General features: G+C 40.9%; 1 protein-coding gene across 5 annotated transcripts in view; it reads right to left on the bottom strand.

Annotated features, from left to right (window-relative positions):
- Window positions 1-14,450, bottom strand: part of LOC137091666 (sucrase-isomaltase, intestinal-like) — a 55,178-nt gene that overhangs the window by 8,804 nt on the left and 31,924 nt on the right. For 3 of the 5 annotated variants that reach the window (XM_067456296.1, XM_067456295.1, XM_067456298.1), the window contains 11 exons: window positions 14,242-14,358; window positions 13,801-13,891; window positions 12,119-12,257; window positions 11,886-12,019; window positions 7,936-7,970; window positions 4,329-4,445; window positions 3,174-3,322; window positions 2,185-2,269; window positions 1,995-2,051; window positions 1,732-1,856; window positions 207-295 (listed from right to left, as the gene is read on the bottom strand). In XM_067456296.1, coding sequence (XP_067312397.1) covers window positions 207-295; window positions 1,732-1,856; window positions 1,995-2,051; window positions 2,185-2,269; window positions 3,174-3,322; window positions 4,329-4,445; window positions 7,936-7,970; window positions 11,886-12,019; window positions 12,119-12,257; window positions 13,801-13,891; window positions 14,242-14,358 — 1,138 coding nt within the window. Of the gene's footprint in view, window positions 1-206; window positions 296-329; window positions 842-1,731; window positions 1,857-1,994; window positions 2,052-2,184; window positions 2,270-3,173; window positions 3,323-4,328; window positions 4,446-7,935; window positions 7,971-11,885; window positions 12,020-12,118; window positions 12,258-13,800; window positions 13,892-14,241; window positions 14,359-14,450 lie in introns of those variants that run through there. The other 2 variants (XM_067456297.1, XR_010908117.1) reach the window with 2 other exon arrangements.

Below are 14,450 nucleotides of genomic sequence, written 5' to 3'. Positions count from 1 at the left end.
CGCTCGGTTTTTTCCAGAAAGACTCGGTACAGCCCGTATTTCTTTTATAAATATAACAAAACTAAAGACTTTTCAGAGATATGAAGGATGCAATACTACTCTAGAGGTACTCAAGACTGACATGAGACTGACTGACACTGAGTGTTTCACCCCCCCTTTAAATTCCTCACTAGCCCCATCCGTAAACACACACACACACAACTTACCAATTCCCTCTCCGTCATCCCAGAACAAGGACCCATGTGCTGAACCTCCATCATCAAGAGCAACAAGGAGACCCAGAGGATTCAGACGACTACAAGAACAGGTTGACATACATCCAAGGTCACAAAACACTTTACTTCTCTCATAACATCCACTGCGGGATCAGCTCTCTTCTCTCAGCGTCTAACGCTTCAGTCAATGATTCGGTTTCTCTAAACCCCGCCTCTCTGTGAGCCTGCTCTGCTCTGATAGGTCAGATCGCCCAGTCTGCTGGGATTGGTCAGAAACCAAACGCTCATTACCATATCTGAATCTCAGCTCTTGACAGTGACATGAACAGTAATGATGGCGTGGGTTTGACCGTATCGATCTCAGCAGAAAACAGCGTCTCCTCCACATGAACAATACCAATCAAACTCTTCCAGTCTCAGAGAAGGGCGGGGCTAAGAGATGCAGTTCAGCCAATCAAGAACATAGGGTGCACTTATGCAAATGAGTTACAAACATGCGTAGGTTCAGCAGGAAGTGAGTTCATTTAGGAGACAAAAACTTCATTAATCTACACTTTGATCTTTAAACTTTGCAGAGGTTTTACCGTCACAAACAGCTTTATTACACACTGCATGAAAGGAATCATCTGAAAAAGCATAAAAGAGACATTATAATACTTACTAAAGGACAACTCCGATGATAAATAAACCTAGGGCTGATTAACAGATGGTTAGCGAGTAGATCATTTTCATGAAATCGAATGTAAAGAGTTTTATCTCTAAAAACAGATTAGATTATAACACTAGTCTATGGGGCACAGAGTGACAAACAGTTTAATAAGAAGATACTTTATAAAGAAAGTGCATTACGCTTTTCTAGACGGCAGCCATCTTGGAAAACAGCCTTAACGAGTCGAGCCACGAGCGCTGTGCTAAGAGATGAACTGTGACTGTGAGTCTCATATGCGACGCCTTCTTCCCTTGTAGTCAGTCAACCATATATTTTAATAAACAGATGTAATTAATGCATTTCCATGTAATTAGATTTCACAAACTTAACTCCTAGTGACCAGCCGAATCGAGTCGTCGAGAGTTCTCAGTGCTTCGGTCTGCGTGTAGGGACCCTCATCATGCTGGCGTGTTAGTGTGAGGATATTTTGAGCCTTGTTAGTGGTATTAACTAGCGGTTTAATTTCACTTACTCTATGCCCCATAGACGAGTGTTATAAGCTAATCTGTGTTTAGAGATAAAACTCTTTACATTTGATTTCATGAAACCGCATCCCAGAGAACGATCTACTCGCTGACCATCTGTTTATCACCCCGAGGGGCATTTCTCACCGGAGCTGTCCTTTAAGTGATCATAAACGTGATAAACATCGTGATGAACTGTTAAAGACACGTAGAGAGAGTGAAATTTGGACGTATAAAGGAAAACGAACTGTTTGCGGAGGAAGAACCCTTTGTGGACAGAAACCCAGTGCAGCTCTAGAGAAATGTCAGAAGTGTTAGTAAAGCTGGCGGGCAGCCTCCTGACCTGTAGTGTGTGTTGCTCTCTGCTTTCTGCCAGGGCAGGATGTGTCCTCCTCTCACGTGCAGGTTAATTTTCCATAATGGTGTCTCCATATCCACAAACTGTCCTCGCACCGCTACAGCTTCACCCTGGCGGACCAATCACCAACCAGCAGAAGAGAGAAGACAATATGCCAATATTGAGTTTGTTTAAAAGCCGCTACATTATGACTGCTTTTTTCATTGACATGCTGCTAAAATCTTGCATGCTTGCTGATAAATGCTTACCGTGTGGTAATCGTACCAGCGGGCATTCGGCAGGTAGCCCCTGATCACAGTAACGCCCTTCACAACACACAACCAATGACAAATCAACAAACAACACATGTGACTCAATACAGACTACTGGAGTTCTGTGTGTGTGTGTGTGTGTGTGTGTGTGTGTGTGTGTGTGTGTGTGTGTGTGTGTGTGTGGTACCCGGTCCAGAGCAGGTGTGATCAGAAGAGCAGGACCCCAGAGGAACTGCCTGTCGATCTTCCATGTGTTTTCATCTGTGACGAACCTGCAAACAGAACATCATCTCATCCACACTGCAGAGGGGATTAAAGCGAGAGGATGAACTGAAAATAGTGTCAGAAAGAAAAGATGGTGTGATGAAGAGACAGTATATTTAGAGGGAAAGAGAGGAGCACAAGATGAATGAAAGTCTTCACTGTCAAAAATGATTTTAAAAATAAGTGACCTGGTTCATTGAGTTCATTGAAATAAAATGTTTGAGTTAATACAATGAACATTTTTGAGAATCGACAACCTTTATTAAAATATTATTAAAAGATTGTGTCAGCATATTGGGTGATTGTGTGTTTTATCTGTGATGACGCAGCCAAATTGTGCTATTTTCATGATTTATCACATTGTTTATGTGGTTCAGAAACAATAATATTTTGAGTTTCTATTTATTAAACCAATTTCCTTCATTCTATCAACTCAAACTTTTTATTTCATTAAACAGAAAATTTTAAAGCAACCAGATTATTTACTTTTTTAAGTTAAGCCAACAATATTTTTTACGGTGTTAAAGGGACAGTGGAAGTTCAGTCATCTCTTCCTCTCATTCACTTCTACTGCGGGGAAGAGGAGGACAGTACACCGCACAACATGCTCTTCTTATTTAGTATTTCTGTCGTTTCCAGTCCAATTATAAAAAAATTCTTAATTCAGTTTAGGACGGAAACAAGAAACAAGATTTCAATCAGAAATAAGATTATTTCTCTCACCCCATTCGGAGATCATTTTGCCTGTTTTATGCAAAAACTTTTAGATTTAATTTTCAACAAAAGGAAAAAATTTCATTTTACTGATCTAGTAAATGCATCTTGATTTAAGAATTGTTAGATGGAAACAAGACCCAATGAGTGAGTGAGAAGAGCCTGCGGTGTGTGATGGTGCTGAGCTGAAGCACTCACTCGTGGAGCAGGGGTCTGACCACCGTGTTTCCGTGAGCGTGAGCTTCGTACATCAGTGTGTTCAGATACGGCAGGAGTGTGTAGCGAATATTCAGCACATCACGAGACACAGCGGCGAACTCTGCTCCCCAGGCCACGGGATCCTGCCTCTGGAAAACATCAGATCCTCAGCATTCAGCACTTAGACTTCAGGCCATTCCTCACACAGAGCTCGAGAGAATACCCGGATCAGGCGTTTATTCATCTGCGTTTGTCCTTCGCAGCTCGGCGAGTTTGGCGGGAAAAACATGCGAATAAATGTTTCATTTGAGCTATTCCTTAAAGAGAGGTGAAGTGATGGCCGTGTGTATGACAACTACATTTCATTAATACCTCGACTGTTCAAAAGTCTTCAGTGTCACGTGATCCTTCACAAATCATTAATGCGGCTTCAGATTTTTGTACTTTTTCAGGATTCATTGATGAAAAGTTCAAAAGCACAGCATTTATTTGCAGTGTGTTTTGTATCATTACACCGCAATAAATGCTCTTCTTACTCAGTATTTTGTCTTGTTTTGGGGAAAATAACTCAAAATGAAGAGAGTTTTTGCTTAAAATAAGATAAATAATCTGCCAATGGGGTGAGAAAAATAATCTTGTTTTCTGTTTGAGTTAAGATTATTTTTCTCACCCCATTGGCAGATCATTTATCTTATTTTAAGCAAAAACTCTCTTCATTTTGAGTTATTTTTCCCAAAAAAAGACAATTACTTTTGCTTGTCTAGTAAATACTTCTTGTTTTAAGAATATGTAGATGTTTGGACTAGAAACAAGACACTAATATTATAATGTGATGAAAACCATGAGAGCTTTTAAAAGGGAAAAGAGCTCCGGCACAATACATTCATACATTGGTTGAGGAATAACAGGTGCTCTGTTTGTGTGTGTGTGTGTGTGTGTGTGTGTGTGTGTGTGTGTGTGTGTGTGTGTGTGTGTGTGTGTGTGTGTGTGTGTGTGTGTGTGTGTGTGTGTGTGTGTGTGTGTGTGTGTGTGTGTGTGTGTCTGTGTGTGTGTGTGTGTGTGTGTGTGTGTGTGTGTGTCTGTGTGTGTGTGTGTGTGTGTGTGTGTGTGTGTGTGTGTGTGTGTGTGTGTGTGTGTGTGTGTGTGTGCTCTTACTGGCATGTTTATGGTGTTGTGGTTTCTGGAGAACGGGTAGAAAGCGCCGAGCTGCATCCACCGCAGGCACATCTCGTATTCGGCAGGGTTAAAGAAGCCACAGATATCAGCGCCGGTCTGGAACACAGAGACAGAGAGAGATACACATCTCTGTAAAAATGTTCATCACTAAACTCTAGAGACGACAGCATGCTCATGTAACACACCCAACTAGACTGGCTGCGTTCACACTTGTAGTTCGGTTAGTTTGGTTAGTTCGGTCCGGACCAAAAAACAAAAACAAAACATATAGTCCTGGTCCGCTTAGCGTTCACACTGGCATTTTTAACAGCGAACCTAAAGTTACCGAACCAAAGGCACAGGGAGACGCTCACAACCTGATTGGTCGGCTTATATGACGCAGGAGCTGCTTACCGAACATTCAGAACAACGCTGTGCTGGATTACACACGCGGGTATTTTATGCGTGTACATATGGCATTATTTTTCCCCGCTGAGAACTCATGAAGAGCTCATAAAATGTTCAAAACATTCAAAACAGCTCCAGGATTTCCTCAGTTGAGCAGAAAAGAGACGGCCGTTCTGTCGTCTGTACCTGCTAATAATGGGCAACACAGGAACTTTGATGAGAAGAGCCAGGTCTGCTTTTGTGTGTTTTTTCTAGCATTTTCGAAACATGCTCGTCTGACCAAATATTGATGAGGCTCTTCCTCGTTGCTCTACGTTTGCCCTCTAACGTTAACGTTACTCATTTTGGATACACCGATCTTTCCACGTCGTCAAATCAGCTGACTATAGCCCCGTTTCCACCAAAATTACCCGGAACAATTTGTACCAGGAACTTTTCTACAGGAACTTTTCTCCCCCCCAGACCTGCAGCTGTCTGCGTTTCGACCGCGATAAAGTTCCGAGAAGATTAGGCAGATTAGTCCGGTGATGTAGGACTGCGAGTACTGCTCCTCCAAGCCAGTGACGGACAAGGCTGTCACTTTTTATTCAATATTCGAATATGCATTCGAAGATGACGTGAATAATCCGTAATCGAACTATAAATAAACTATCCGGTTTTTAAAGTGCCATGTAGCGCAATTTCTTTTACTGTCGGTGCGTTTACATGGAGCACTCAGTTTAAGAGTCCAATCTGAAGGAAAATGCTCCATATAAACACCTGATCAATCGTAATAAAAATGCCCAAACTGAATGAAATTGTAATCGTTTTGAGATGGGTGGATAAACCTTTTCATGAATCGATCAAACTAAACATTTGTTACGTCCTTGGACGTATTTTTCAATAGGGGCTTTGAAATTGTTTTTATTCAGTTGTGAATATACCTGTGTGGTGCGATATTGTAATGCCTTGTGGCAGTGTCTCTCTCTCTCTCTCTCTCTCTCTCTCTCTCTCTCTCTCTCTCTCTCCTCTCTCCTCTCTCGGCTCCTCACCGGCAGGATGACGTACACCTGGAGCTCGTTATGCCAGCGTGTTTATCGGCTGAGAGTGGAGCTTATAAGGCCATTTGGAGGTGTGCTGCGGTGGAACACACTTCTCTCCTGGTCCAGACTGAAAATGGTGTAGTTGTGGGTTAAGAGGTTGAGATTCTCCTGTGTTAAGTTAGCAAGTGGCTAAGTGTACAGTGGTGATCAAGAGTCTTATCTTTTTCGTCTAAATTATTTTTGTTTCCTGTTAAAGATTGTTGTGAACCTAAAAGGGAAGCGTAGGGGGAGAGTGCCTTTTCTGTTGACTACCATTTCATCCCTGTTTTTGGTATAGTTAAGGAGGTAAGGGAAGTTTTATGTTGTTTATTTTCCCCTTTTCTTTTGAGTATTTAGGTAAGTTAGTTGCCCCAAAAATTAGTTAGTCATCGTTTTGTTTGTTATTTTAGGCCTTGCTCTCCCCTGAGCCAGTGCTCCCAAAGATTTCTCTGTTAATTTCTGTTTCTTTTGTTGTAAATAAATTCCTACTTTTTCTGCAATTTAGCAGACTCGAGTTGTGAATTCCTTCACTCTGGGACAGGAGATTGAAGTGTTACCCTTTAATTTTATTATTAATAATTAATTTTCTTTGTTACTTCCCCTGACTAACCCCTAGAAAAGAGGGGGTCGTAACACATTTCACCATGACCTGACCGGATTACTTTTGAGTGTGCGTCCTTATGTGATGTACACAGCGCGCGCCCCACTGAAGAGCACACGTCGCGCTCATGCACCAAGCATGACAAGAGAGGAAAATACATTTTTCTGAGGGATAATCTTTTTATTTCATAAGAAGTTATGAAGATAATGTTGGCATAATGACACTGTCCCTAAGCCTATGTAAGCAAACAATCATTAACTACTTCAACTGCGCCTGACATTAGAATTTATTTTTTCTGAGATGATTATTACACTTTACAACAAATGAATAGCTTTTATAAAACCGTATAAGTCCTGGTGGCCGTTGAGAGTTGCTATGGCATCCGTAAACACATTCAGCTGCTGGAGATGACGGCGTTGTAGATAATTGAATATATTCGAATGCATTGCTTGATATTTTAATTCCGTTCAATTAGATTTTTTTCAAAAATGACAGCCCTAACGGACAGAAATCATTTGTGTGTGTACCGATTGAAAGATTTAGTGGACTGTTTACATGAGACGTTATCTAAACCGATCTGGTGTTCACATGTGATGACTTTCAATCGCAATCATTTTGTCACATGCAGTTTGTCTGCCGCATCAAAAATGTCTCCGCTGTTTTCTCCAGCAGCTGGAGTGTGTTAACTGTAGCCATGGCAACTCTTAACGGCCACCAGGACTAATACAGTATTATATTATAAGCTATTTATTTGTTTAAATAATCATCTGAGAAAAAAAAAAAATCTGTCCGGCGCAGTTGAAGTAAAAACTGCCTGGGGCAATATACGCTGTGTCATTACTCCAACATTATCTTCATAACTTACGAAATAAAAAGTTAACCCCTCAGAAAAATGAGCTTTCCTCTCTTGTCAACATGAGCGCGGCGTGTAAGACTGATTATTACTGAACGTAGACCGAACCTCGCAAAAGACTTTTAAAAATGCCGAGTTGAAATAAAATGCTGCCTGAGCTCAACCAATCAGCATGTTCAGCGCCCAAGTCCCGCCCTCGAAAGTTCCTGAACTTTGTAAAAGTACTACCTCGCGAGCAGGGCCGTTTGGAGGGGGAAATATTTACCCGGAACTTCATTTAGACCCTGGTTCCTAAGGTCTAAACACACAAAGTTCCACCCAAAGTTCCTGGTTCCTGGGTGAAGTTCCTGTGGTGGAAACGGGGCTTATGCGTCGCATCTTGTGACATTATACGTCTGGTTTTTGGTCTGTGTTGCGTTCATATATCAATCGAACCGCACCAGAGTTGGTTTGGAAGCGGACCGAGACCCATCTTTTTAGCGCTCTCGGTCCGCTTGTTTGGTGCGCTCCAGGGTTCAGATGGCAGCGTTCACATATGTCCAAATGAACCGCACTAACCGAGCAACCGCACCAGGGTTCATTTTAATCGAACCAAACATGACAAGTGTGAACGCACCCTAAATGCATTATTTGATAGGAAATAAAGCACAAGTGAAGAATCAACAGGAGGAAAGAGACACGTACGTAAGGGATGCCAAATATGCTGAACTCCATCATGCCTGAAAGACAGAAAGAGAGAGAGTTGAATTGAGATATTCAGTTTATACACTGAACTGTACAGTAGATACTAGTGTTGTAGTACTCGAGACTTGATAGTACTTGATCTTGTCTCGGTCTCGGATTTAGAGGACTCTGGATTTAATCTCAAGACCACAACTGCTGGATAATCACTAAACTGCTGGTGCATTGTCTGATCTAACATCATTAATGTGATTAGATGTAAAAAATTACAGCTTAAAATGCAACTTCTGTGTAATGTATTTTCTTTCGGTCTTCCAGCCTGTTACCTGATAGGCTGCAATTCCATTCCTCACTGTTAGGGGGCGATCTAGTGATGCAGGGCTGAGATAAAGTAAAGTGATCAGTAGAGGAAGAGGAGATGTCTCCGGCTGCGTTCGGAACCGCACACTCATTGAGTAGGTACTCAATTTCAATAAGTACTTACTTAACGAGCGCTGAAAGAGTAGGTACTATATATCCAGATCTCGTTAAGTATGAATGCGATCGGCACTTTATGCGCCATGTTGACGTTATCATGTGACCCATGACGATATCACAAGCGCATCAACTCGTGTGACAGGTTTAATTAATCTGTATATTGGTTTAAACGTGCTCATTTTTTGTGGTCTTTTTTAAGAAACAGCTGCCCATTTATTTTGTCATTGTACTATAAGAAATACATTTTAACCCTACTAATCTGACAATTTCATCCTTTTTTATCCTTGCAAAAACCCAAAATCATGATCTCTTGAATATGTTGTTAATTTCTTTATTTTATATGCAAAAAAATGTCATCCACAAGCAAAAGTGGGCTAAATCTCCTTTATATTTCCCTCTTTTTCTTGTTAAATTTAACTCCTGTTTGATCCCAGGCTTATGAAATAACTAAAACAAACAAATAAATAAAAATTATTGCATTATGATGATTTATTCAAGATATCTAACCTTGTTATAGTTTTTTCTCTGTATATAATGTACATAAACCCATTAGTTTTATCATTATGATTGTTCGTTGTTAAATATACCACCATGCAATTATAAAACAATTAAAAAAAAAGATATGAGTGACAGGTGCAGTAAGAGCTCAGCATCAGTAACTCCACAGCCCGACCGGTGCGGTTTCCCTCAGTGTTTGTAATGTCTGCTCAGAAAAATCTTTCAGCTGCTCGGAGATCTCGCCTTTGGAGGAAACTGTTGATTGTATACTCGAAAAACGTAAGTAATACTATAAAAAAAAAAATAGATTTCCCCCAGAATGAACTGCACTGCTAGCACACCCACAAACACTTACAATAATAATGACAAATGCTGACCAATACTTAATTATATTACCTTTTTATATATATATCGTTTTAGTAAAACATACAAAAGGCAACTTGTCATATTACATAGCGATGCATTCCATGAATACACATTAGACAAATGCAGCCAATGTGAATATGATGTGAACCATTTTATTTACTGACAACTAAGGAAACATGAATGAATGAGTAAAAGAATTAATAAAAGTAAACATCACAAGAAATGAATAAAAGTCAACACATGAAACAAAGCTTTATTCAAATGTATTGTTCTAACGATCACACATACAGAAGGTGAACGCCACATCTGCTGCCCGTCTCAACACAGCTGTGCCAGTTCTGCAGCTTTATATTCATGAAGCAGTTGACCAGCGTGAACACCTTCATCTGTCCTAGCCATCCATCATGGCCCTCATAGCGTTTGGACTTTTGCGGTGTAGTGGGCTTTCTGGTTTGATCTCCGTAACCGTCACCACCAGTGTGTGCTTGAGCAAGGCTCTTAGCTCCAGGGGGATCGTCCCTGTAATAAGTGCACTGCTTTTGGTCTTTTTCTAGAAGTCTCACTGGCTCTGGGTTTACTGAGGATGAAGAGACCACAGCAATATCTGGCCCAGATGAGGCACTAAGGGCCGGTGAAGTGATGAAGGGTCCAGGATCCTCAGTGCTCACACCCGTCTGCTGACATCTCAGATCCTACAAAAATGCACAAACATAATACAAAAGCACTCATTTAAACAGCACAATGTCATTTGATTTCTCTATTAGAAGTAACTAAATGATATTACTTTATATTTTTATCTCAGGTTTTCCCCACACATGACACCCGTGTCTTGCAGGCCCTGCTCCACAAAAGCTCTGCAGCAAATACAGAGCCATCAAGAATCAGAAAAGTGCTGAAATAACTGTTTGAAATAAAATACAACTTAAGATTTAAATAGATGTTTTATTCATTTCTGTAGTATACTGAATCAAAGCCTTTGATGACAGCATTCCTTTATCAGCCGCTCTCCACCAGATAAACACACACACACACACACACACACACACACACATTGCTCAGGTTCATGTAAAGTAAGCAGAGTTGACAACAGTGAACTCTTCATTATAGCGCACACACACACCATTCTGATCTATTCAGATGTATCAGATGTCTATTTTATGGTGTGATGTGCTCATCTGCAATACTTATCAAAAATTCATGTCAGATGTTAAATAAACATTTAGTAAGTATCTTTATCTTTAACATGCATATATAATCCACTTTGGAGACGTATGTGTGTTACTGGAGCTCCCCTGTTAGCTATAGCCTACACAATAAAACGTGTTTTTACAGTACAATCACAACTATTTAGACAACTTTACACCTTCAACAATTCAAAAGTTTACTCTACAGAAGCTCAACAAACGTGATTTGAACACAAGAGAATCGTGATTTTCGTTTGTAATACTCACGTTTGAAAACACCCGCATCACTTTCCTCCACCTGACGTATCCTTTCCTGTGGCCTTATGGGAAGGCAGGGATAGAAAAGTATCCGACGATGAGCGCTTCACAATCTGGGCGGAGCGCAGTAGGCCATCCGGGGATTTCTCGCCTACTCTTTTATGATTACTGAGGTTTCGAACATACTACTCCTTTCACATACTGTTTTCGCCTACTATATAGTAGGTTAGTAGGCATATTCGAACGCAACTTGAGTACACGTACGTCCGAATCTCGCGAGAAATAGTCCAAACGCCTGGTAGTTCTCGCCTACTCTTTTATGAATACTAAGGATTCGGACATACTTTTCGCTCGCCTACTGCTTTTTCCATACTATATAGTAGGGAAGTATGCGGTTCCGAACGCAGCCCCTCTCTCAGGTAGCATGCCAACATGTCTTGCTGGCTGTTGTTTGTAAAGTCCTTGTTGGGAAACGATTGTTTTCATGCTCACCTAAGGACTTTTATTGTTCTCTATGTGCTTAATGCATAATCTCAGCTGTGTGGGCCTGGAGGGGATTGTTACCACAGCTAATGGCTATAAAGAATCTGCTCAGAGGAACACTTCTGTGGAGATCAGCAGATCTGGGAGGAACTATAAGGCTGTTCAGGGATTGCTTTTTCATTTGGAAATCTTAGTCATGGGAAATGTGACTCTGGACATCATAGTAAGAGATAAGACGTTATCTGACTCTTTAACTTTTGCACACACCTTGCTTTACTCAACAGGAGAGACGTATAACCGCAGTGAGATGTTGCTGCAGTAATATCTGAGATATGTTATGTGCTTTTATGTTTTCTTTTGGGTGCTGTGTGTTTGGCGTGAAGAATTAATGTATTTTTAGATGATAATGGTGAGGGTAATATACAAATAAAGAGAGAATGTATGGCTGCCTTATTTACTAAGTGGTTTAAAATATGTGTAATGTTATTGTCAGTGGTCTGATTGGTATCAGCGCTATAGTGTCTTACTAATATAATTACATTTATTCATTAAACATGAGTCATTTCTCAGATAGTAGATATGAATACTTTAGATGAATTTTTGGAGTTCTGGTCTGGTCTCGGGTTAGGTGGTCTTGACTACAACACTAGCAGATAAAGCACCAAATCATGAGCAGCAGCATCACACCTATGATGGACTTCAGAAGCTGGTCCCAGCTGGAGTAGTTATCTCCCAGCCAATGCCCTGCCCAGCGGCCGCTAGATGGGTATGTGGAACGGGTGATTACCACACCTCTCTTTCCAGTGGTCCTAAGCAAAGCGCTGTGAAATACACACACACACACACACACACAGCAATCAACACTCAGTCCAGATCAACCCAGACATACAGCAGTGAACATGGAGGATCAGGGAACTCACTCATAAGTGGGTTTGGTGTGAGACCATCCGTACACGTTGTGGACATCGTAATGGCTGACGCGTGTGCCATCGGCGAGGATGTGCTCGCTGTTCATGCACATAGTCTTATGGTTCAGGCCTCTGTGCATGGACTCCAGCGCTGGGACAAGATCACACACACACACAGAGGGCAGATTCATTCAGGGCATCTACAGGTGGAAATGTGAGGGCTGCCCCATTAATAGTCTGCTAAATGTTAGTCGACCAGAAGAGGCTTATTCGACCAAAATTGTATTTGTTGGTTAATTGCAGAAAGAAAACCTCCACAGGAAGTGGTGACGTCACACAATCTGTGACGGACAGATGATAAATAAATGTGTGCTAGCATTAGCTCGCTTTACTGCACGACACGGAGGCGCCGGCGCAATCACTAAATAAATGTTTTCCTGATAACCGCGGAAACAACTTAAATACTCAACATTTGTGGTCAGGTAGATGAGAGTAATACAACATTTATTTTATTTGTGTAAACTCACAATAACGAGGAAACTGTGTGTCTTTGTAAAATGAAGAAAACAAACAGGATGCGCTTTCTGCCGTCTCGGACTCTCTGAACTTCTTTTTGGAGAGCGTCACAAAAATGAACCAGAACTCATACTTTATACACGCCTCAAAGACATACAACAAATATATCTATAGAAAGCTTTAAATGTCTGACTTTTACCGTACTTTTTATCCAGCCTGATCTCATTGGAAAAACGTTCCTGTGGCAACATTTTTGCAAACCCCAAAATACGTACCAATATGTTCCTATCACTGCAGTTTTAAAGGGAAATGTCCACTGGGCGACGCTAAAACTTTTTCTCTGGAACAGATGTCCGTGAATCTGGCATGCTTTGTTGCGTTGGTTTTTTACCGTACACCCGCACTAAACCCTAAATCTACCCCATTGTGTTAACAAAAGCAAATGTGACACAAATACAGTTGTATCCGTGTCATTTTAGCTTTAGTGTTTTGAACTCGTCTTCGAGCTCTTTTATCATGACTTGTTTCTCACGGGATTCATTCCTGAGATTTCAGCACTGCAAGGACAATTCTGTACCAGCTGAGCTACTGAGCAAGCTTGGTGTGTCAGAAAAGCTGATCATATGGAGCGGGTTAAGGGACGCAAACTCCAAAATGTGTTCGTTTACAAATCATGGACTATGGGGGAAAAACGATACAAAAGGCTTTCTGTTTTACTGCCTCTAGTGTTCATTTATGGTGGAAACTGCAGTGATATGTACCTATTGGTATGCATTTTGGGGTTTGCAAAAACATTGCCACAGGTACATTTTGCCAATGAGACCAGATTGTTTTTATCTTACATTTACACTCTGCTTATGTAATCTGCATTTCTCTGTAAAGGTGTGTTCACGGTTGATCTTTGCAGCCGACACTGACTCAGAAAACACTAGTTTATTCATGTAAAATATCTTCAGCACATTCATAGTCATACTTTTTGCCTATATATTAAAGGATCATTATGGTTAGTTCATATTGAAGTAATTAAATCAGTATAAACATGCGATTAGTGGACTAAAGGCTTAACTGAACGACTGGGAGAGTCTTTAGTCGGAGGCAGGCGTGGTAACTGTTGATCATGGTGTTGTGAGATCTCTGTAGCCATGGACCCGTGGCAGGATGTGCTCTTCAGAACTTACGGGGCATGTATGGAGGATTTTCCAGAGTTTGATCCCCTAGACACTTCTCTCCGACGGTGCCATGCACGAAACTGGCCGGCTCATTCATGTCCTTCAGAAAGCAGAACACAACGACAAGGTTATCATCCAAACCCGAAAACGGTGGTGATATGCAAATGAGCGCAGAAATGGGGCGTGGCAATGCTAAACTTGACTTTGTCAAGTAAGATGTGTTCCTGAATGTGAATCCTTGTTGGGATTTCAACAACATTCTCATGACTCTATCGCTTTCCTCGATTTAAGAGGTATTTAGTTGTTATAGTTAGAGTTAGATGAGTTATTTTAGGAGCAATAATGGCGTGTAATGGCACAGATGTCCCCAAAGAACATCTCACAATTTTATTTAATAAAAGTGCATTACTTTTATATTCCAACATGAAAAATGACAAAAAACAAAAATACGATCCAAAGTCCGTCAAACTTCATGACGTTGTTGTAATAGTCTTTAATCTGCTCTCCCCACCACTCAGCTGTGCTGTTCTTGAAGAAATCAGGGAACGCCACGAAAGCTCGGAATAGCTGGACGTTGGGATGAAAGAAACATTGGGTTTTAACTATTACTGCATGCCGATTGGATATTTACTCATTTGTACTGCGGCATAATATAGTAT

The sequence above is a fragment of the Pseudorasbora parva genome, chromosome 10 (genome assembly GCF_024679245.1).
Source record: "Pseudorasbora parva isolate DD20220531a chromosome 10, ASM2467924v1, whole genome shotgun sequence".
NCBI lineage: Eukaryota > Metazoa > Chordata > Actinopteri > Cypriniformes > Gobionidae > Pseudorasbora > Pseudorasbora parva.
The sequence above is the reverse complement of the archived record's forward strand: the minus strand, read 5'-3'. Positions and strand labels throughout refer to the sequence as shown.